We start from the raw sequence: 24,253 nt of genomic DNA, 5'->3' as shown, positions 1-24,253 counted from the left end.
AGAACTACTAACAGAGAATGGAAGCCACAAGCTGACAAATGTCAGCTCAGTACAATAGAGAGCCTTCTTAGAGCACTGTCCAAAGATGGATTGGAATGTATCATGAGATGGTGAGTTCCTCTCGCTGGAGATATGCAAGCAGAGACCAGAGAGAGGTGTAGTTTTATAAAGGCCTTAAGCCATAGACCTTGAGGTTATACTAATGTACCAGACTGGGGCAATTCTGGCAGGAAACATGCCAGTGAACTAAACAGAATATTCCAAGAAAAAGTTCACAGGTTTTAGGAGCATTATAAATAAATAATTGCCAAATCCAATTATAAATAAATAATTGCCAAATCCAAATTAACACATTTCCTTTCTCTTAAATGGCCTGTAACATTTTCAGTCATTAAAAACTAGAGGCAGCTTAGATAACTCAAAAGGGCACTGGAGTAAAATCCAGTTTTGATCTAGGCTCTGCCATTTACTGTGTGGCCTTGTGAAAATTACTTAACCTCTCTGTGTTTTGGGCTCTTCATCTATGAAATGGTGATATTGCACCCTAACTTTCAAGTTGGTTGTGAGGAGAAAAGTAGCAATTAGCATAGTACTTGGTACATAATAGGTACCCAAAAAGCTAGCAGTATGAATAATTACAATAGCATCTTGGAAATGGCCACAGCTAGTAAGAGATGCTGAAGAGGAAATTAGCATGACATTAGTGCAAAAGTGGAAATCTTGGTTAGGGATCTATGTAGACTGACAAAGACATCTAGGGAATAAATTTAGAAAACAGTTCTGTGAAGAACATCCAGTCAAGCTAAGGACAAATTCAATGCACAAAGTTCGCTCAATGACAAAAGAGGAAGATATGAGAGCATGCGAAATTATAGAACAGAGTTTTGCTCACTTATCTACAATATGAATTTAGTTTAGGGAATTTAGACCTAATTTGGTCAGAGCTTCCGGTCTGAAGACACACTAACGAATATTTTTAAATTTGCAGTCATCTTTTAAGACTTTTCTCTCCTCAGATAATTAAAAGAAGAAAAATAGACTCTTTGGAGTCAGATAGGTCTGGGTTCAAATTTTGGGTTTGTCCAACATTTGCCAGATGACCTTGACCTTCCTCAGACTCTGACCCTCAGTTCCCTAAGCTATAGAAGGGAGATGATTATGTTACTTCAGAGGTGGAGGTGAACAGTGACTAGATTCAAGGGCCCAGCACAGTGCCTGGCACCATGAGGCTGCTCAATAAACAAGACCAGCTGTTATTCCACAAATGCCAAGTCAACATAATCCAAATCCCTAGGCTGGCCTTGTCAGGGTATGGTGGTGGTTTTTGTCTGAAGTTTGAAATTACTGAAATTCAAACTTGCTGAGCTTTCAGGAGACCAGTTCATTTTATAGCTCCTGATGTAGCCTCAGATCAAAGGCAATGAAAGAGTAAATATTAGCGTTTCTTGACCACATAGCACAGATAGGTCAAACTGTGAGTGGCATTGCCATCCACTGGTAAGGAGCGATACTGCAGCTCAGCTCCATTTGCTGTCTTACTCCCAGAAAAGGAAGAAGGAGTATTTCAGGAGTCGTTTGTGCCAAATTATAGAATCTTGGAAATGGGAGATTTAAAGTGGTACTAGAGAATGGAAACAGCAGATGTAAGAATTAAGAAAAGCAGGAAAAGACTAACAAGACAAGGGATATCCATACAATGAAGGAGAGGTATAAAGTTCTAAAATTGCTACAGGCATTCCTGTCAGCCAAGTTTTCCAACTCAGTCTTTTGGAAAATTTCTTTTTTTCTTACTGAGCCTGTATCTTTGATTTTACAACAGAAGTTCATGGGAGAGCAGGATCGCTTTATGGCTAACTGTATTGAAAGTGTATCCATTCCAACGATATGAGGGATACACTGACAAAGAAACTCAATAAACATGTTTCCTTGTAAGGTGACCAGTCTCAGCTTTCAGAGAGGAAATCTGACACTCATCTGGCTCTAGTTCTGCAACTGGAACCTGAGGATACTGTGGCTTTAAAAGCTCACCAAGGGCTTTTGCAAATCAATGATGAGAAGAAAAACAAGGTTGAACTTACCTCTGTCATGCGGGGCTTGCGGGAGCTGGACGGCACAAGCCTTCCTGCCTCAGGATGCGGAGCTGTGGCCATGGTGTATGTCTCTTTGCTCACTTTCTGCTTAGACCTCAGGAGGGACAAAGCAGCTTTAGTGGAAACCCCCGGAAGGTTGGGGTTGTACAAACTTATGCACCAACCAGCGTAAACAGAGGACCTCCTATCTGCATGCTGGATGTGATTTGGCTTAATGTAGTTTAAATAGCACCAACTGACATTAGTGGTTGTGTGGAGGCTGGGGAACTGCAGTACCTTCTTTGAGTCCGTACCTTCTTGTGACTTGGCTGGTCTGGAGGACGTTTCTGACAGAGGCAGAGAGCTGGGAGGTGCCAAGGAGGGGAGATCAGGTTGTTCCTTGGAATCTTCTTTCTTTACGCTCAGTGAGGGCAACCCTCTTCGGTGAGATTTGCCAGATGGCTGGGGATATTCCTTCAAAGCTTCTGAGCCTGGGGCTGTCCCATGGGGCAATGCGGGGTGAGGGAGGGGAGTAATTTCCTTTGTGTCAGATGGATCTGAGGACAGGCTGGACAGCATTTCTAGCTCCCTCCTGCCCTGGCCCTGGTTGCCTAAGTGGGATTTCTCTGGCCTTTTCCCATCCTCGGTGCTGGTAAGCACCACACTGCACGGTTTTACCAGCTCAAGTTTTTCATCTGCCTTGGAAGCCTCCTCCTCCTTCACTCTTTTTTGCTGCTGGGTTTCCATGGTAAGTTCAAGGCTGCCAGCTGGTGAAAGGACACGTTTGCTTCCCCCTGCTGTTGATGAACTCCCCTCCAGGCTCAAGACACTCTCTGATGACAGGGAAGTGCCTTTTCTTTCAGGTAATGTCACAGGCACTCTCAGGTATGGAGTTGGGAAAGCTCTGCTTTGCTCTTCACTTAACCCAGAAGGGCCGGGCCCAACCTCATGCACATCTGCACCACACACTGTCATCCCTTTTGATGGGGGTTCCTGAAACTTGGGAAGTGCCACAGTTGCTGAGCTGCCTTGGGACTGGGTGACCAAGATCTGGGAAAGGGTGGTGTACATTGCGCTTCCATAGGATGGCATATTGGTCTGAACACGGACAGGCACAACCAGGGACACCATGGTGTCTGGACAGGCGGGCAGGGCCAGTGGAGGAGCTGATGTAGGTGCTGAGGAGCTGGCTGGGGGAGCCACAGGGGGTAGCCGGATGTCACTGCTGTACTCTGTGCTTGGGGAGAGGCCAGCACTTCCTGTTGCCAGTGGGGCCAGGCTGGTTTTGATCTGGGGCAGATGGCTTTCCACATCACCAGGGAGCTGAAGTGCAAACTGGGATTGCAGAGGCAGGAAAAACCCGGAAGAGAGTGCTGAGGAGGTTGGGTATGGCATGGGGAGGAAGGAAGGAGGCTGCCGGAAGGGGATGTTGGCTGGGTGAGGCATGAGCTGGGGGAGATGTAGTTGGCCTGGGTGCAGAACAGTAGGCTGGAGAGGAAGCGGTGGGGCTTGAAATAAGGAGGGAGGAAGTGGAGGCATGGAGTATGGTGAGGACAGGAGGCTGGACATGGCCTGGGTGGAGAAGAATTCTGGAGACTGTCCTGGCTCATGTTGAACGAGGTGCTGGAAGGAGAAAAGGGAGACAGGTGGGGGCAGGTACGGCTTCTCATGCAGGGGTGTCTGGGCAACAGGGTGGTGGAACACCTGCAGTGCTTCTGTGTAGGGCACAGTGGGCCCCAATGGGGGCCTGTCCTGCCCTGGGCCCTTGCCTCCCAAGGGCCCACCATGTGAGGTGGCTGCGGAGGAAATCTGGGACAATGAGCTTTTGGTGGAGGGTTTACTGGATGAGGGCTGTGGTTCTTCGCTCTCCTGTCTTCCCTTGGGGGCAGCCTCCAACTCAGATTCTGGAGGCCTGCTCAGAGAGGCCTGTCTCACCAAGAAACATTTTCTTCTCTCTGGCGGGGCCACCCGCGCTGGTGGAGCCACTGGGGCTGGAGCAGAAGGGCCTGTCAAGGACAAGCTGCCATAGTCAAAGGATTTGCTGCGTGTCTCGGTCATGTGGGCAGAATGGGAAACGTTGGGGCTTTGCTCCGAGGCTGACCTCCGCATCTCTCGGGCATGTGGGTGGTGGCTGGGGACAGTCAACATGTGGGTGCCCGGGAGTTTGGGGCGTGTGTCAGATGAGGGACCGGGGGCCTCGGCTTTCCCATGGTCATCCCTCTCAAACGAGGCTGAGCGGCTGGACCCACTCAGAGAAATACTGCTTTCCTGGCTCGGGCTGCGAGACAGAGGCACAGAGGACTCGAAGCTGGACTCCCCTGATGATTGGGCCATCTCTGCCAGCCGCAGCCTCTTTTTTTTGGGTGGCAGCTTCTCAGCCGGGAGCTGGGCAAGTGTCTGGCTGCGCTGGGGCCACTGGAACTCCTCAGTCTTCTCAGGTTCCTTAGGGGGCGGCTCTGGCTCTGTGTCCGGCCGGTCAGGCTCCTCAGTTACCAGGATCTCAGGAACCTGAATGTTGGGCTGGCGGACCAACTTGGGCTGCAGGGAGTGAGCTGAGCGTCCGTGTGGGGCAGGTGGGGGTGATGGGAACTGGGTCAGAGGTTTGTCTTCCCCTTCCAAGCCACTCGGCTGCTCGAGAGAGTCAGATTTCTCAAAGGAGCTGGTGTGCTGGATGACAGAAATTTCTTTGGACGTTGTTCTCCTCTCCTTCCCTGATTCTGAACTGGACCCTGGCTTGGGAGTCCTTGGCTGGAAGCCCGTGGGTCCCTCCAAGGAGGGCACTGATTTACTTGGTTCTGCTGGTGACTTGGTGGACTCCAGGGGAAGGTTCCGAGCAGCATCAGATGGCCCGGGGCTGCCAAACTGACTTTTTGTGGACTCAAAGGCAGGTGGCTCTTCCTCGTCCCCAAGGCTCTTCTCTTTCCTCCTCTTCCTTAGTGGAGTGAGTTCCAGGGTGGTCCCCAGTTTGTAATGCATCATTTGGGACCACGGCTCATGCTCAGTCTGACTCTTTTCGGCTTCTGGAGATGTGTGGGTGCCTGCAGAGATGGGCTTTGTGATCTGAAGCTCTGAGCAGTAGTATTTTTTGTGGGCTTCGTAGTTATCCCTTTTCTTGTACCGAGCACCACATATGTTACATTCGTAGATCACCCCTTTTGTTTTCAAACTCTTCTTGGTCTTTTTGGTAAGTTCACTTTCCTTGGGTTCCAGTTCGTCTGAGGGCTTGGAGGCTGTGTCTTTGCTGCTTGGTCCAGGCTCCTCGGAACTGTATTCCCCTCCCAAAGGTAATTCGATTGCCGGCTGGCGCTTCAGCATCCGGGGGTGGGAGGTAAACACGTGACTGCTGCGGCTCAGGGCTTCGGAGTCGGTGATATGGTCATCGAAGGAGTAGCTACCTCGGAAGGGGTGGTGGGTGGTGCTGATAGTGCAGGCGGCAGAAGGCATTGAGTGGCTTCTCAGGAGAGGCACAGGGGGGGCGGTACTGGGCGGGTGCTGGAGGCTCAGCAGTGATTGTTCGGGCTTGGTTTTCTCACTGTGGGATGACAGGGGCTCCCGGTAGAGGCTGGATTTTGGGGACTCCATGCTGCTGCGCCTGGACAGTGAGCTCCGCCTTGGCTTCACGCTGTCGATCTCGCTGGTGTCCACCACGGCCTCGTTGATGGTGATGAGCTTCGTGATGTGCTCGATCACCTGCGTCCGGGGTACAGACAAAGGCACCAGGCTGGGCTTGTCTTCGGTGGACAGGGGCAGGAGGGGCTGGGTGGAGGTGGCTGTCAGCATGGCGGTCCGCTGTCCTATTCGCCCACACTTGCCAAAGATGATCTCAGCGTAGGACTTGGCGTTGGTGTTTGGGGGGCTGACCTGCTGCTCTGCACTCTCGGAGCGGGAGAAATACCCAGACTCAGTACTCCCTTTGCTGCCTGGGCTCAGAAATGCCTGCTCATCGATCACCTTCTTCCTCTCGCTTAAGCGGAGGGCCAGCTTCTGCTTAATCGTGTGGGTGTCTTCGGGTTTATGGCTCAGGGGGTGCTCAGATGAGGGTTCCACAAATGGAGGGGGGTCTTCGAGTGACTGGGTGGTGCTGGACTGGGACAGGGAACAGCGTTCATGGCTGGAACTATGGCTCCCAGAGCTGAACAGCCCACTGGAGAGAAGGTGTTGCTTGGATCTTGGGGAGAGCTCTGCAGGGTGACCAGAGGTGGCACTAGTCTCCTCTTCAGAATCTGTACTTTCTCCCTCGGTGGGCTCCTCAAACTCTTCCCCAGGGATTCGCTCCATCTCCAGCCCATGTGGGTACATCTCACTACCCATGCCTGAGGCCAGGCCTGCTTTGATGCGGTGGGCATGGGACTTCCTGTGCTTGTAGAGATTACTCTTGGTCTTGAAGGAGAAGCCACAGGGGCCGCAGGGGTAGGGCCTCTCACCCGTGTGTGAGCGAATGTGCTTCTGGAGCACGCTGGGCTTGGCACAGGGCCGGCTGCAGTACTGGCAGATGTACTTGCCCGGCTTCTGGGGCTTCCTCTCCTTCTTGTGCGCCTCTTCTGTGGGCTTCAAGGAGACCTGGGAAGGACGAGGCACAAAGACTTTGGGGACGCCAGGAAGGTCCTCGGGAGGAATGATGGAAGCGTGGGAAGGAAGGAGCTGGCTCTGAGGATGGAGCCCAGGGGCCACGAAGGAGCCAGAGGGTCCAGGTCTCATAGGGTCGACCAGTTGCCATGTGGACCCCTCCAGGAGATGCTCAGGTTTGCCGGGAGACATGAATGCTGGTGTCAGAGGGTGCTGCGGAAGCTGTGAGATGTGAACGGATGCTTCGATGGGGGGCCTTTTTGGGGGTTTCTGCTGCTGGCCTGTTTTCTCCTGAGAGCCTTCCCTAAGAACTGATGAGGGGCCCGGGAAGGGCTGCGGGGCTAGGAGCTCTTGGGCGGGGCTCTCTTGGGTGGCAGCTGTGCCGCTGCCTGGGTATGGGACGCTGGAAGAAACACTGGTCTGAATGGCCTCTCCTTTGGTCAGCCGCTTCCGGGGACTTCCCTCAGCCTTCTTGGTGCCCTTGACACTTTGTTCAGGATCCATGACCTTCACAAAGACTTCAGATGCTACTTAGGGAGAGTCAGGGCAGGCTGCATTTATGAATAATCCCAGTGTCCCAAGGAGGTGTCCAGCTTTGGCCACATTGGTCAAGAGCTGCAGAAGCCAAACCCAAGACGGCTTTGGGAGTTTTTTGCAAGTGTCACTGGCTGTGAGTGGATTCGGAGCAGGTCATCAGGGCCCAAGCTATTCTATTGGTGAGGCATGGCCCTCTACTTTGTAGACAGAAAACGCACCAGCACTTTCTGCCTGAATGTCTGTCGGGAAAACGTCATGAAGGATGTCAGTATTGCCATTGTATTGTTTCAGCTGGCAGTGGCAGGTGGCCCCCACGAGTCCCCCGTGTGCTATGCGAACGGTTGAAGGTTGGAGACATCTGTGTCCATGGCCCAGTCATCCCTGGTCCTGGCACAAGAGATGCCACACTGGATGCTGGGGGTGGTTCTTCTCCCCTTTAGTTCTGGGTTGGAGATCAACGGCCTCGGAGCAGAAATCACGCTCTTCTTCTGTGTGATAGAAGTACACACACACACAAAAGAGAAGACAGAGTTACTGGGACTCATGCACAGCCTGGGCAGCCCAGACTCGGTGCCACACTTGGCTGAGGCCCCTCAAAGGTTAACCAGGGAAACTCAACCAGAACCACAGGCTCTGGCTCCGCATGCCCAAGCCCTGCAATTCTTTCCTCACCCGCTCCCACGTCAGTGTTGGGTGACCTGAATGCCAGTGTGTTTCTGAGGACTGGCCATGTGGGAAGCTGACAGCAGAAAACAAAGTGGGCTCTGGGAACTGCAGGGCAGTTAGGGACAGGAGGCCTGGGCTCTCATCTGTGCTTTGTGATCCATTCTGAGTGGGTCTAAGCCCTCTAAGCCTCAGTTGTCTAATCGATAAAAGAGATAACAAATCCTGCCTCAACTGTGCCTTGGAGATGAGGTGGGCCCAATGAGATCGGAGACGCAGGCGCTGCTGGGTGAACTCTGGATGGGGCCGCAGATGGTGCGGGAGGGAAGTGCCAGTGGATTATTCAGGGGTGAGTTTTCCAAGGGGTAGATTATTCTCAGGTTAGTATTCCTCTCTGGCCGTGGGTTCTGAAAGTGTCCACGAGGGACATCATTCACTGCTTTTTACTCCCTTGCTAACCCGCACCTCAGCCCGTGTTTCAAGGCAAAACCACAAACTACTGCCACAGTCTGTGAGAACTTACAATCTGACACAGCTGTGACCATTTGTTTGATCCAAGCAATTGCCAGGAAGATCATTCTGGAAGGTTCCTCTGGCTTTGCAGCCTTTCCTTGTCCAGTGTCCCAGGGATGTCATGAAAGTATGGGGATCCTTGCCCTCGAGTGGAGGAGCAAAGTTGGTCTGTGTGGAGCCCCAAGTGTGTGTCTCCTCCTAGGGCCAGCTGCCAGCTGGGCAAGCTCAGCTTCACGGGCTCCAGTGCATCCTCAGGACCCTCCTCCCCAGGAGCAGGGCTGGAATCCCAAGGCTGGAGTCACTGTGGACTCCATCTCATCCAACCACCTGACTTTGGACATCAGGAAGGTGGCTTACTGAAGGTCCCATGTTGCTAACAGGCAGTGTCGCCACCTGGACCCAGGCCTCCCATGGCCAGAGTTGGTTCCCCAGCCCCTTCTCAGGTGTCCATTCCCTGGCATCCCCTGGCGAAGCCCTGGGTGGGTGATGAGCATCTCTACGCTTACTTTTTCTCCTGTGAGCATGCCCTACCGCCGGCATCCTGCCCTCAGGCTCCCCTCATGCCCACACTCTTCTTTTCACTAGGTGTGTGATGATACAGACTTGAAAATTCCACTTACTACATTTTTGCAGGTGCTCAGAAGATTAACAAGTCTTTAAGACTCAAATAATTGTCTCTTAAAGGGCAGGGCCTCAGACACTGTGACATGCTTTGGAGGAGCAGGTGATTTGATCTTTTAGCTAAAAAGCATATCCTCTAAGTTCACTCCTTTTGTGTTCCTTTTCTACTTGGTGCTACAAAGAATTCAAAGTAACTATAAGAAAACCATATTTATAGAAGAATGATAAATTATAAATATGAGATGATTATAAATAAGAATAACAAATCAGAACAAAGAAAATGGAAATAAGGCAGAAAGTCAGGACTGGTGGGATAAAAAGAATACTGCTATACCAATAATAAGGACTTATGGTGTTTCTATAATTCAGCTATATATATATTTATATATGAGCTTCCTGGCAGCCAAGCAGAAAAGGGAGATTTGGTCCATTACAGAGTCTTATAGCCAGAGAGGAAGGAACATCTAAGTTTCTTGCAAAACTTTTTCATGTGGCACTTCAGTCAGGAGCAGTATGTGATGCAGGAGATCATTTATGTCTTCAATGACACCCCTCTGGTCATTGAATACAGTGACTGATTCAATGACATCCGTCTACTCATTGGATGTGGTGTAAATACAGTGATCGATATTTGATTGATATTTGACAATGTATCAGCAGAGATTCTCCTATGAGCAGTCAAAGGCCTCCTGTGACTTGTACCAAAGCAGACTGAGTGTGGGGAACACAGGGAAATCTCATTTCATTAGATTACATCTCAGTCAACAGGGTGGCCATATAAGATACCATCCAAACTGGGACACTTGGAGAATGAAATGGGAACTGCTAACAATCACGGAGGAACAACAGGAATAAACAAGGACAGTCCCAGGCAAACCAGGACAAAATGGTTACCCTCACAATTAATATTTGCCTTATGGCCAAAACTAGGCATAAGTGCCAACTGTCTCTGGGTGTCTCGTACAAACTTTTGATCTCTTCTATGGAGACTAAAGTTACCCCATGATCCCCTGATAGATTTCTAGAGACTGGCTGTCTAGTCCATTCCTCTCACTCGACAGAGGAGACTGAAGGCTAGAAAGGTGATATGATTTTCCCTGAAAAGTACACGGGAATGGTGGCAGGGCTGGACCATCCTGTGCCTCTTGACCCCCCAGACAGGGCTGTCCCCTCAATTAACAGAAGTTCTCTGTGGCTTCTGTGGCATGATGGGCACTGCAGTCTATGGCCCTCAGTCCTATGGAAGCATCAGCATGGCCCCAGGGTACATCGCTGTATCCACAGCAAGGGGGAGTAAGGAGTTGTCTAGCATCTGAACAACAGAGTTGCCCTTTCAACCTATGTCCTAACCACACTGCAGCTGCTGGACAGAAGAAATGGGCAGCCCAGCGAAGGTGGGGGAACTCATCCTGGCAGCCTTACCCAGGTCTTGCTTACCTAAGCTAAGGTGGGTAGAAGTGCTGAGCCTTCTAAAAATCAGACGTGGTAGACATGGTTTGCAGCACAGACAGAGAACTGCTCTTTGGGCTGGGCTGGGCTTCCTGGGCCTGGCTGCACTGTGATGGAGAGGACTTTGGGCGCTATGTGTGGATAATCAAGGGTTGGCCATACTTACTATTCTTATTGACCCTTTCATGCAAGGATCTGAGAGCAGCCCCGAAACACTAGGTAGCAGTAAGCTTTTATTCTTCTGATGGATGGATGGGACCCTGCAGCATGACTGGGTGGTGAAATGATCAATCTGAGTGGGGGTCAGCTGGCCAGGTAGGACCCTACATTGTTTAGTCTTGCGTTCTCCCCTCACTGAGCCACAAGGCTCTCCTTGGCAGGTGGGGGAGCGCCCAGCAGCTGCGGTTTGGTGCAATTCCCAGGGTCAGGTGGGAGGGGCAGGGTAGATGAAGGAGACAGTCAGGTGACTGTTGCATCATCAGGTGAGTACAGGGCCAGCACTGCCTGCCCAGGGTCAGTGTCCAGCCTGCACCTGTGGGCTTGACATGGTGTTTCTCCAAGGAGAGGCGTCCTACCCACACTTCTGAGTGGGGAGCAAAAAGGCCACAGGAGCACCATTGGCTGCCAGGGCACAGAGTCAGCGAGGCTTGTGAGCCGGAGGGGCCACCCTGTCATTCTGCACACAGGCATCTGAGCCATGGTGGAGAGTGGCTAGCCCAAGCCACACTGGGGCTTGGACTCCTGAGCTAGTGCTCTCTGCCAGCCTGCTCCACCACATCATGACAGGTCTGAAGTGCTTAATAGGAGGGGCCAGGGGAGAAGGGCAGCCAGGACCACAGGGGCAGATGTAGGGGAACCTACAGGACCTAAGGAGACTTCTGCCTTGGAATGGATTCCAACTGTGGCGTGGCATAAACCGAAGGACCGTTCTAATGACTGTGACCAACAGACACTAAGAAAATCGTTCTTTGCTACCTTCTGTGGTTCTGAGGGTATGTGTGAAATGTTAATACAAACTTGAAGTGATAAAGAAAAAAGCCACTTCTCCAGGGAATTGGTGAGAGCACCTGTAAATGTCACCAGAGAAATGGGCCCAGCTGGGCCAACAGATACCTGAACTCCAGACCAGAAGAAGACGGACAGCCTCTACTGATGGTCACAGAATGGGCCATGAGGCCATCGTCAGCCACCAAGAGCTCTGGCTCAGAGACCAGCTTATAACCCTGAGGGGAACCCGAGCTTCAGCAGCCATCTGGTTAGCATACCTGACAAATTAGCTCCCACTTCAAGAAGCTTCCTTCGGTCTAACTGTGGGAGCAACCCAATAGGAAGGAGATTGTGACTTGCTGGGGCTAGAGCCACAAAGGCCTCAGGGGAGTGGGAAATGATGCAGGAGCCTGGGACCAAGGCAGGGAGGCTTGAAGCTCTGAAACCAAGCTGGAAAGCACCTTCTGTATCGAAGGCGTCAGGACAACGTGGCCATGGCCCAGGGTGGACACCCCAGGGGAACTTTCCAGAGGGCGGGTGGGAAATGGGCTCTCTAAGGTGGACAATTCCACTGGTCCTGGCAGGAGGCCAGCTTGAATCTGCCTTGGGCTCTAGACTGAGGAGCTGGAATCCCTAGTCAAAGTTAGATAAGGCTGGGGCAAGATGGGGGCAGGGGCCTGATGTCCAGTGAGCTGTTAGGCTAAGCTGGCCCCAGGCTGGTGGGGCTTAATACAGCTCTTCGCTTATAATTTACTTACATACACACGCCCCCACATATCCCAACATGCCAAAATCTGGTCAAAAATTTTACTGACAGTAATAAAACACACTGATGTCAAAAATATAAGAAAATTTTCCTTTTAACTTCAATACCTGGGAACCCAGGGCACAAGGCCACAGGCTGAAGAGGAGGCACTCAGTAAATATTCTTATTTAATGACCTAGCCACAAAGCCAGTGCCCCTTCTAAAAATCTCTGTGTACAACACTCTGTGTGTGTGCATGAATGCATGTGTGTGTTTAAGCTGGAGCAGAATTCTTCACTTGCAAATAAAAAAAAAAAAACTAAAAGTGGCTATGGGCTCAGCTGGTGGCAAAACAAGCCAGATATAAGGATATGGGTCTGCAGACTAACAGGGAGAGGTGGTCAGAGAGTCACAGAAGGAAGTCTGGGCAAAGAGAGAGGCCAAGGTCAAGGTAGGGCTCTGGTTGGAAACAGGGATTGTGGCAGAGACTGAATATTTCTTCCATTAGCCAGTTCTCTTTCTTGTAGTAATCAAAGGCCCCCAAGCTGGGTCTATGGCCACCAGTTAGAGGCTGCCTTTCCCAGCCTCCCTTGCAGCTAGTTCTGGCCAACGATGTATGCAACTTTTAGGCCATAGCCAGAAGGAAAAGTGCTTGTCCTCTACCTCCCCATTTTGTCAGGAAGGAACATGGATGTGGTAGAGCTGAGCCACCTGTGACCACATGGACAAGAACATCACCCCAAGGAACAGTGGGACAAGAAGGTGAGACAAAGACACCTGCCCCTGAGAGAGACATACATCTTTGAGCTTGTTACTTGGTCCCTTTTGGAGCAGTTGAACAAATACACTAACTCATCCAGGGGACTGGAGTGTGATGTTGGTGTCTGGGAGGCTGGAAAGGGTTTGGCAGAATCCAGGTCTAGGTAAGTGGGGACACAGGGAGAGGCAGCAACACAGATCAGGGTTTAGTTCTAAAGCACAAGACAGGCATCTGTGGCGAGGTAAGCATCCAGCTACTAAACCCATGCATGCAGCAACACAGCACAGTGACTCCGAAGGTAGCTTTGAGACTCAGGCAGCCTATGGTTGAACCCTGGCTCCTCCATCTCCTAACTGATGGTCTCCTAATCTGGGGTCTCCTCTAAGCCTTAGTCTCCCTATCTGTAAAACAGGGACAGTAAAAGTGTCATGTGTGATTTAAATTGAGTTGACTCATATAAATCGCTTGGCATGACACCTGACATATAGTAAGCATTCAATAAATAATAGTCATCATTGCTACTGGAGAAAGCATTTCCGTGGAGAGGCTGTCATGGTTGTGTGGAAAGATCTCTAGACTAGATTCCAGTCCTGGCTCTGCTGCTTTTAGGCTGACAGGCTGTCATGAGACTGACTGGGGTTATCATGTATGTAAAGTCCCGGGCACACAGCTGGTGCTCAAGAAATGAGAGCCAAGGTTGAATTCAGACATCAAAGCAGGGCCCCCGAAGAAGCCAGTGTCACAATGACCCACCCAGATATTGGGATAGACCTGAGTTCCCACAAGCAGGGGAAGCACTGGTTCCTGAGTTGGGCAGAGCCTTGGCCTGCATGCTGGAGACACGTGGTCCTAGCAGTGGGGATAAGAACACAGGCAGGTGATCAGGTGGTGACAGGTCTGATGGATCTGACTTTATGGGACACTTTTCAGATTGAATGCTTCCTACCAACCTAGGGCACAAGCTAGAACTGATAATCATGGATGATTATCACCACAATCCTGGCACACAGCTTTCCAGGCCACCAGATCCATCTTCCTGACTCCATGGAAGCCAGACTAGATGGTTCTCCTACTGAGACTGAGACTGCAGCCTCCAATGTACTTCTTGGTCACTGGATTTTCATGAGATGACCAATCAGTGAGGACCACGGCAGAGCAGCTCTGTCTTGTCAGTGTCCTGAATTCTAGCCTCAATTACTGCCAAATAGAGGAGTCATATGAGCACACTCCTGTCCTTAAGCTCATACCACTTGCATCCCTCTTATCGCCATTTGATTCTGGGAGACACTGATGCCCAGAGAAGAGGCATGACCGACCCAACAAGAGAGGGCTGGGAAGTTTTCAAGCCAAACTAAAGACGTTTCTGAGTCCTTCAATCTGCAGTTTGGGGTCAACTCCTCCTGAACAGCAGGTGCTGCCTGACGCTGGCTTGACCTGCTTGGGAGCTCTACGGGGGCAGAGAGGTCTGGGCTGCAGGTGGGACAGTGAGTAGCACACCTGGTGAGAGCCAGGGGGCTGAGCACCTGGGTCTCCTCACCACGGGCGGGCTGCCTCCCTGGCTTGCTTTCTCCACCTTTCTCTGGGGGTCGGCCTGTGGGTTTCTTCCAGCAAGGGCCGATCAGGAGGCCTGGAGTCACCTTGGCTGCCATGGGACCAGTAACCTGTGGCAGGAAGCCCTGGAACACACAGGTCTACTGTGTGACCCTAGGCAAGGCACTTTCCCTCTCTGGGCCTCAGTTTTCCCTTCTGTAACATGAAATTGGGCTGAATGACCTCAGGTCACTTCCATTCTGACAATTCTGGATTTTGAAATCTAAGACCAGGTGACAATGTGGCCAGCTGAAAAACATTGGCCACGTTTCCTAGTTTGCTCAGGCTGGCTGCAATATTGACCTTAGGCTGAGGAGAATTCCACAGGGTAACTTACGCCTCCCATTCCTGTTAGACCTTGGTCAAAGTGAGGATCCAACTAGGGATACCTGCTGATCTTATAAAATACAACCCTCCCCACGGGACTGGCAAGGTTAGGCTCACCCACTGGCCTACCCCACCATCCTCTTGGCTTCTCTGGGAGAAGGGCTGGGCAAGGGTCCTGTGCTGGCCTGAGCTATAGTTGCTGACACCAAGCAACCTGCGATTGTTGGTGGAAGCCCTGCCTTTCCTGCAGATGCTTGACTCACCTATAACATTCTAACCTCACTCATGTCAGGGTATCCCACAGCATTGACCTACCAGCAATTGGGGGGTCAATGCAGAGAAAACTACCCCTGCCTGGGGATCCGCATGTATACCAGCAAGCAACCCAGGCCTCCTGGACACCGGCTCCTGCCAGTCTGGACCCTGGCCAGGTCCTAACCTGCTGACCCTCTCCTGGGCTGTCACCACCTCCACCCCTGTTCCCAGCCATGTCATCAATCACCATATCTGGTTGTTTCTGTTCCCTGCCTCTCCTTTGGGCTCAGGTTCATACCCCTAGTTTTGTCGATACCAGAAGTTTCAAAAACCAACGACAGTATGGAAATGCTGGGGAGCTTTCTCCTTCTTTTTTAAAAAAATTGTTAAATGAAAAGTTACTTGAGCTTCTGTGGTTCCAAGATGGCCGAATGGAACAGCTCCAGCCTCCAGCTCCCAGTGTGAGTGACACAGAAGATGGGTGCTTTCTGCATTTCCAACTGAGGTACCGGGTTCATCTCGCTGGGGTGTATTGGGCAGTGGGTGCAGGACAGGGGGTGCGGCCCATCGAGCGAGAGCCAAAGCAGGGCAAGGCATCGCCTCACCCGGGAAGTGCAAGGGGGAAGGGAATTCCCTTTCCTAGCCAAGGGAAACCATGACACACAGCACCTGGAAAATCGGGTCACTCCCACCCTAATACTGCACTTTATCAAGGGTCTTAGCGAACAGCACACCAGGAGATTATATTCCGTGCCTGGCTCGGAGGGTCCCACACCCACGGAGCCTCCCTCATTGCTAGCACCGCAGTCTGAGATCTAACTGCAAGGTACCCGCCATTGCTGAGGCTTGAGTAGGTAAACAAAGCGGCCAGGAAGCTCAAACTGGGTGGAGCCCACCGCAGCTCAACGAGGCCTGCCTGCCTCTGTGGACTCCACCTCTGGGGACAGGGCATAGCCAAATAAAAGGCAGCAGAAGCTTCTGCAGATTTAAATGTCCCTGTCTGACAGCTTTGAAGAGAGTAGTAGTTCTCCCAGCATGGAGTTTGAGATCTGAGAAAGGACAGACTGCCTGCTCAAGTGGGTCCCTGACCCCTGAGTAGCCTAATTGGGAGACACTCCCAACTAGGGGCAGACTGACACCTCATACCTCACAAGGCCAGGTACCCCTCTGAGACGAAGCTTCCAGAGGAACGATCAGGCAGCAACATCTGCTGTTCAGCAATATTCACTCCTCTGGAGCCTCTGCTGCTGATACCCAGGCAAACAGGGTCCGGAATGGACCTCCAGCAAACTCCAACAGACCTGCAGCTGCGGGTCCTGACTGTTAGAAGGAAAACTAACAAACAGAAAGGACATCCACACCAAAACCCCATCTGTACATCACCATCATCAAAGACCAAAGGTAGATGAAACCACAAAGATGGGGAAAAAACAGAGCAGAAAACTGAAAATTCTAAAAATCAGAGCGCCTCTCCCCCTCTAAAGGAATGCAGCTCCTCACCAGCAATGGAACAAAGCTGGATAGAGAATGACTTTGACAAGTTAAGAGAAGAAGGTTTCAGACGATCAAACTTCTCCGAGCTAAAGGAGGAAGTTCGAACCCACTGCAAAGAAGCTAAAAACCTTGAAAAATATTTGACGAATGGTTAACTAGAATAACCAATGTAGAGAAGTCCTTAAATGACCTGATAGAGCTGAAAACCATGGCACAAGAACTATGTGACAAATGCACAAGCTTCAGTAACCGATTTGATCAACTGGAAGAAAGGGTATCAGTGATTGAAGATCAAATGAATGAAATGAAGTGAGAAGAGAAGTTTAGAGAAAAAAGACGAAAAAGAAACAAGAAAAGCCTCCAAGAAATATGGGACTATGTGAAAAGATCAAATCTACGTCTGACTGGTGTACCTGAAAGTGACGGGGAGAATGGAACTAAGTTGGAAAACACTCTGCAGGATATTATCCAGGAGAACTCCCCAACCTAGCAAGACAGGCCAACATTCAAATTCAGGAAATACAGAGAACACCACAAAGATACTCCTCGAGAAGAGCAACTCAAAGACACATAATTGTCAGATTTACCAAAGTTGAAATGAAGGAAAAAATATTGAGGGCAGCCAGAGAGAAAGGTCGGGTTACCCACAAAGGGTAGCCCATCAGACTAACAGCAGATCTCTCAGCAGAAACCCTACAGAAGAGAGTGGGGGGCAATATTCAACATTCTTAAAGAAAATAATGTTCAACCCCAAATTTCATATCCAGTCAAACTAAGCTTCATAAGTGAAGGAGAAATAAAATCCTTCACAGACAAGCAAATGCTGAGAGATTTTGTCACCACCAGGCCTGCCCTACAAGAATTCCTGAAGGAAGCACTGAACATGCAAAGGAATAACTGGTACCAGCCACTGCAAAAACATGCCAAAATGTAAAGACCATCAATGCTAGGAAGAAACTGCATCAACTAACGAGCAAAATAACCAGCTAACATCATAATGACAGGATCAAGTTCACACATAACAATATTAACCTTAAATGTAAATGGGCTAAATGCTCCAATTAAAAGAGACAGACTGGCAAATTGGATAAAGAGTCAAGACCCATCAGTGTGCTGTATTCAGGAGACCCATCTCATGTGCAGAGACACGCACAGGCTCAAAACAAAGGGATGGAGGAAGATCTACCAAGCAAATGGAAAACAAAAAAAAAAAAAGGCAGGAGCTGCAATCCTAGTCTCTGATAAAACCGACTTTAAACCATCAAAGATCAAAAGAGACAAAGAAGGCCATTACATAATGGTAAAGGGATCAATTCAACAAGAAGAGCTAACTATCCTAAATATATATGCACCCAATACAGGAGCACCCAGATTCATAAAGCAAGTCTTAAAAGACTTACAAAGGGACTTAGACTCCCACACAATAATAATGGGAGACTTTAACACCCCACTGTCAACATTAGACAGATCAACGAGACAGACAGTTAACAAGGATATCCAGGGATTGGACTCAGCTCTGCATCAAGCGGACCTAATAGACATCTACAGAACCCTCCACCCCAAATCAACAGCATATACATTCTTCTCAGCAGCACATTGCACTTATACCAAAATTGATCACATAGTTGGAAGTAAAGCACTCCTCAGCAAATGTAAAAGAACAGAAATTATAACAAACTGTCTCTCAGACCACAGTGCAATCAAACTAGAACTCAGGACTAAGAAACTCAATCAAAACAGCTCAACTACATGGAAACTGAACAACCTGCTCCTGAATGACTACTGGGTACATAACAAAATGAAGGCAGAAATAAAGATGTTCTTTGAAACCAATGAGAACAAAGATACAACATACCAGAATCTCTGGGACACATTTAAAGCAGTGTGTAGAGGGAAATTTGTAGCACTAAATGCCCACAAGGGAAAGCAGGAAAGATCTAAAATTGACACCCTAACATCACAATTAAAAGAGCTAGAGAAGCAAGAGCAAACACATTCAAAAGCTAGCAGAAGGCAAGAAATAACTAAGATCAGAGCAGAACTGAAGGAGATAGAGACAGAAAAAATGCTTCAAAAAATCCATGAATCCAGGAGCTGGTTTCTTGAAAAGATCAACAAAATTGGTAGACTGCTAGCAAAACTAATAAAGAAGAAAAGAGACAATAATCAAATAGACACAATAAAAAATGATAAAGGGGATATCATCACTGACCCCACTGAAATACAAACTACCATCAGGGAATACTATAAACATCTCTACTCAAATAAACTAGAAAACCTAGAAGAAATGGATAAATTCCTGGACACATACACTCTCCCAAGACTAAACCAGGAGGAAGCTGAATCCCTGAATAGACCAATAACAGGCTCTGAAATTGAGACAATAATTAACAGCCTACTAGGCAAAAAAAGTCCAGGACCAGATGGATTCACAGTCGAATTCTCCCAGAGGTACAAGGAGGAGCTGGTACCATTCCTTCTGAAACTATTCCAATCAATAGAAAAAGAGGGAATCCTCCCTAACTCATTTTATGAGGCCAACATCATCCTGATACCAAAGCCTGGCAGAGACACAACAAAAAAAGGGAATTTTAGACCAATATCCCTGATGAACATCGATGCAAAAATCCTCAATAAAATACTGGCCTATCGAATCCAGCAGCACAACAAAAATCTTACCCACCAAGATTGAGTGGGCTTCATCCCTGGGATGCAAAGCTGGCTCAATATACGCAAATCAATAAATGTAATCCAGCATATAAACAGAAATAAAGACAAAAACCACACGATTATCTCAATAGATGCAGAAAAGGCCTTTGATGAACTTCAACAGCGTTTCATGCTAAAAACTCTCAATAAATTCGGTATTGATGGAAAGTATCTCAAAATAATAAAAGCTATTTATGACAAACCCACAGCCAATATCATACTGAATGGGAAAAAACTGGAAGCATTCCCTTTGAAAACTGGCACAAGACAGGGATGCCCTCTCTCACCACTCCTATTCAACATAGTGTTGGAAGTTCTGGCCAGGACAATCAGGCAAGAGAAAGAAATAAAGGGTATTCAATCAGGAAAAGAGGAAGTCAAATTGTCCCTGTTTGCAGATGACATGATTGTATATTTAGAAAACCCCATCATCTCAGCTCAAAATCTCCTTAAGCTGATAAGCAACTTCAGCAAAGTCTCAGGATACAAAACCAATGTGCAAAAATCACAAGCATTCTAAGACACCAATAACAGACAAACAGAGAGCTAAATCTTGAGTGAACTTCCATTCACAATTGCTTCAAAGAGAATAAAATACCTAGGAATCCAACTTACAAGGGATGTGAAGGACTTCGTCAAGGAGAACTACAAACCACTGCTCAATGAAATAAAAGAGGACACAAACAAATGGAAGAACATTCCATGCTTATGGATAGTCAGAATCAATATCATGAAATTGGCCATACTGCCCAAGGTAATTTATAGATTCAATGCCATCCCCATTAAGCTACCAATGACTTTCTTCACAGAATTGGAAAAAACTACTTTAAAGTTCATATGGAACCAAAAAAGAGCCCACATTGCCAAGACAATCCTAAGCAAAAAGAAGAAAGCTGGAGGCATCAGGCTACCTGACTTCAAACTATACTACAAGGCTACGGTAACCAAAACAGCATGGTACTGGTACCAAAACAGAGATATAGATCAATGGAACAGAACAGAGCCCTCAGAAATAATACCACACATCTACAACCATCTGATCTTTGACAAAACCTGAGAAAAACAAGAAATGGGGAAAGAATTCCCTATTTAATAAATGGTGCTGGGAAAACTGGCTAGCCGTAAGTAGAAAGCTGAAACTGGATCCCTTCCTTACACCTTATACAAAAATTAATTCAAGATGGATTAAAGACTTAAATGTTTGACCTAAAACCATAAAAACCCTAGAAGAAAACCTAGGCAATACCATTCAGGACATAGGCATGGGCAAGGACTTCATGTCTAAAATACCAAAAGCAATGGCAACAAAAGCCAGAATTGACAAATGGGATCTAATTAAACTAAAGAGCTTCTGCACAGCAAAAGAAACTACCATCAGAGTGAACAGGCAACCTACAGAATGGGAGAAAATTTTTGCAATCTACTCTTCTGACAAAGGGCTAATATCCAGAACCTACAAAGAACTCAAATAAATTTACAAGAAAAAAACCAAACAACCCCATCAAAAAGTGGTCAAAGGATATGAATAGACACTTCTCAAAAGAAGACATTTATGCAGCCAACAGACACATGAAAAAATGCTCATCATCACTCGCCATCAGAGAAATGCAAATCAAAACCACAATGAGATACCATCTAACACCAGTTAGAATGGTGATCATTAAAAAGTCAGGAAACAACAGGTGCTGGAGAGGATGCAGAGAAATAGGAACCCTTCTACACTGTTGGTGGGACTGTAAACTAGTTCAACCATTGTAGAAGACAGTGTGGCGATTCCTCAAGGATCTAGAACTAGAAATGCCATTTGACCCAGCAATCCCATTACTGGGCATATACCCAAAGGATTATAAATATTCTGCTATAAAGACACATGCACACGTATGTTTATTGCAGCACTACTCACAACAGCAAAGACTTGGAAGCAACCCAAGTGTCCATCAATGACAGACTGGATTAAGAAAATGTGGCACATATACACCATGGAAAACTATGCAGCCATAAAAAAGGATGAGTTCATATCCTTTGTAGGGACATGGATGCAGCTGGAAACCATCATTCTCAGCAAACTATCACAAGAACAGAAGACCAAACACTGCATGTTCTCACTCATAGGTGGGAATTGAACAATGAGATCACTTGGACACAGGAAGGGGAACGTCACACACTGGGGTCTGTTGTGGGGTGGGGGAAGAGGGAGGGATAGCATTAGGAGATACACCTAATATAAATGACGAGTTAATAGGTGCAGCACACCAACATGGCACATGTATACATATGTAACAAACCTGCATGTGGTATACATGTACCTTAGAACATAAAGTATAATAAAAATAAAAAAAAGTTACTTGAAAAATTTTAAACCACTGCAGAATTGTACCATCCTTGGCTCTTTTCCCTGAATCTCCCTGTCCCCACATGCCCCTCCCCAGAGAAGCTACAGTTAATTTAATATGTTCTTCCTGATATCCTAATGTATTTATATTGATCTGTAACTTGCTTTTTTTAAATCTATGTATGGATATCTAGGTTCACCTCTTTCTTTTGGGGGGCAGCAGCACTGTATTCCATTTTGAGCTGTACTCAAACGCAGCCAGTCCCTTACTGGTAGATATGAAAGTTGTTTCCAGCTCTTTCTGTTCCAATAAATGCTACATCGAATATCTTCTGCATACTTGTATGAGTATATCACAGGCTAACCTCCTAGGAGGTAGAATACTTGATCAAAGGGAATACACCTTGAAGTTTTTCATGGGGACTGGCAAATAGCTCTTCAAAAAGCAGAAATTTACACTTCCGCCAATGGTGGGTGAGCACTATTTCCTTAACCTCCTGCCTACCCGGAATATAAACTGTCTCTTTAACATTCACTAAAAAGAAAGGCAAAATGGTTGCATTTGGTTCCCATTGCTGCTGTAACAATTTACTACAAATTTAGTGGCTTAATGCAAAATTTATTACCTTACAGTTCGAGTGGTCAGAGGTCTGAAATAGGTCTCACTGGGCTAAAAGCAAGGTGTCAGCAGGGTCACTTTTCTCTCTGGTGGCCCTAGAGAAGAATCCGTTTCCTTGCCTTTCCCAACTTCTAGAGGGTGCCTGAATTCCTTGGCTCAAGGAAGGCTCCCCTTCCACCTGCATAGCTGGTAAAAGCCAGCCGCATCTTTCTCATAACAAATCAGTCTAATACTGACTCCTGTCTCCCTCTCTCTCCTAAGGACTCTTGTGATTACACTGGGTCCACCTGGATAATCTCTCCACCTCAAGATCCTTAATTAAATCACATCTACAAATTATCTTTTGCCATAATGGGCAACATATTCGGTTTCCAGGGCTTAGAATGTGGATAGTTTGGGGATCCACTATTCTGCCTACCACAAAGATATCTTAAGTTTCAGTTATAATTATTTTATTTTATTTTTTTCTGAAATGGAGTCTCGCTCTGTCGCCCAGGATGGAGTGCAGTGGCTTAATCTCAGCTCACTCCAACCTCTGCCTCCCGGGTTCAAGCAATTCTCCTGCCTCAGCCTCCTGAGTAGCTGGGATTACAGGCATGTGCCACCACATCCAGATAATTTTTGTATTTTTAGTAGAGGTGGGGTTTCACCATGGTGGCCAGACTGGTCTTGAACTCCTGACCTCAAGTGATCCCCCACCTCAGCCTCTCGAAGTGCTGGGATTACAGGTGTGAGCCACCGCGCCTGACTGATATCTTATGTTTTTAAATCTGTTTCTTGATCTCTAGAGAGGCTTAGCATTTTTGCATAAGCGTATTTACCAGTTATTTCATTTGGGAGATTATTTTTCTGGTTTACATAAACTCTTTTGATATTGAAGCTATTGACCCTTACATATAGGTTGCAGATATCTTCTCTTTATCATTAGTCTTAGCTGTACAGAAAATTTTTTTGTTTCCATGTGGTTAAATATACCATTAATTTTTCCCTTTATGATTTTTAGGTTTCACTTCCAATATTATTTTTTAGAATGTCACCCAAATTTTCTTCTAGTTCCATTATGATTTATTTTTTCCCTCCTTTCCTCGTTTCCTTCCTTTTCCATTGTCATCTTGGCTCCATGTGGCACTTATTTGGGTGTAAGGAGTGAGGCAAAGATAAAGCTTAAGTGTTTTTTCTCTCTAGCTAGCCAGTTGTCCCAACCGCATTATTGAATAGTCCACCTCCCCACCTCTGAAATGTCTGTGGTGTCTGCTAAAAGCACAGGTTCTAGCCCCATTCCAAATCCACTGAAATATAATTTGTTGGAAAGGGGACCCAGAATCTATTTTTTTGCTAATTTCCCATGTGAATATTATAAATCCGGCATATACTTTTCTACTGGCATTTGGGGAAGCTGATGAAAGTCTTCTAACTGCCTCCTAATCACCTTGCTTCCAGGTTTCTAGCCTTCTCCCAGTCCACCATTCACTGTGGAAAGAGAAATCTCTTTAGTTGCCAACCTCGCCAGGCCTCTCCCCTCGTCAAGAATTCTCAATGGCTCCCCAGTGCAGAGAGATTCAGTCATTGGCACTTCAGTCCTGTCAAAATCAGGCCCACCCAGTCTTCCTGGCCTCCTCTCTCTCCATCCTGCTCTTACACTTTGAACTCTCTGCCTTTACACATTGTTGTTCCTGGTGGGACAAGCCAAGAAAGGAGTCTGGAGACACTCCACAGAGGAGTCAGGGAACCCTTCTTTGAGCTGGGTTTTGAACTATGGGAAAATGTTGATGGTGAGATTTGCAAGAAAAAGACTCTAGGTGGGAGGTTTGTGATGGTTCATATTGAATGTCAACTTGATTGGATTGAAGGATGCAGAGGGTGTTGCCAAAGGAGATTAACATTTGAGTCAGTGGACTGGGAAAGGTAGACCCACCCTCCAACTGGGTGGGCACCATCTAATCATCTGCCAGTGTGTCCAGGATAAAAGCAGGTAGAAGAACGTGAAAAGGCTAGACTGGCTTAGCCTCCTGGCCTA

The 24,253-nt window shown here is 47.8% G+C and overlaps 1 protein-coding gene across 2 annotated transcripts in view; it reads right to left on the bottom strand.

The window, feature by feature from the left end:
* Positions 1-24,253, bottom strand: part of HIVEP3 (HIVEP zinc finger 3) — a 413,652-nt gene that overhangs the window by 66,398 nt on the left and 323,001 nt on the right. For both annotated transcript variants that reach the window (XM_023221309.3, XM_023221310.2), the window contains one exon: positions 2,079-7,660. In XM_023221309.3, the coding sequence (XP_023077077.2) occupies positions 2,079-7,139 (5,061 nt within the window). In that variant the 5' untranslated portion in view covers positions 7,140-7,660. The remainder of the gene's footprint in view (positions 1-2,078; positions 7,661-24,253) is intronic.

This window comes from Piliocolobus tephrosceles, chromosome 1 (assembly GCF_002776525.5).
Source record: "Piliocolobus tephrosceles isolate RC106 chromosome 1, ASM277652v3, whole genome shotgun sequence".
Taxonomy (NCBI): domain Eukaryota; kingdom Metazoa; phylum Chordata; class Mammalia; order Primates; family Cercopithecidae; genus Piliocolobus; species Piliocolobus tephrosceles.
The sequence above is the reverse complement of the archived record's forward strand: the minus strand, read 5'-3'. Positions and strand labels throughout refer to the sequence as shown.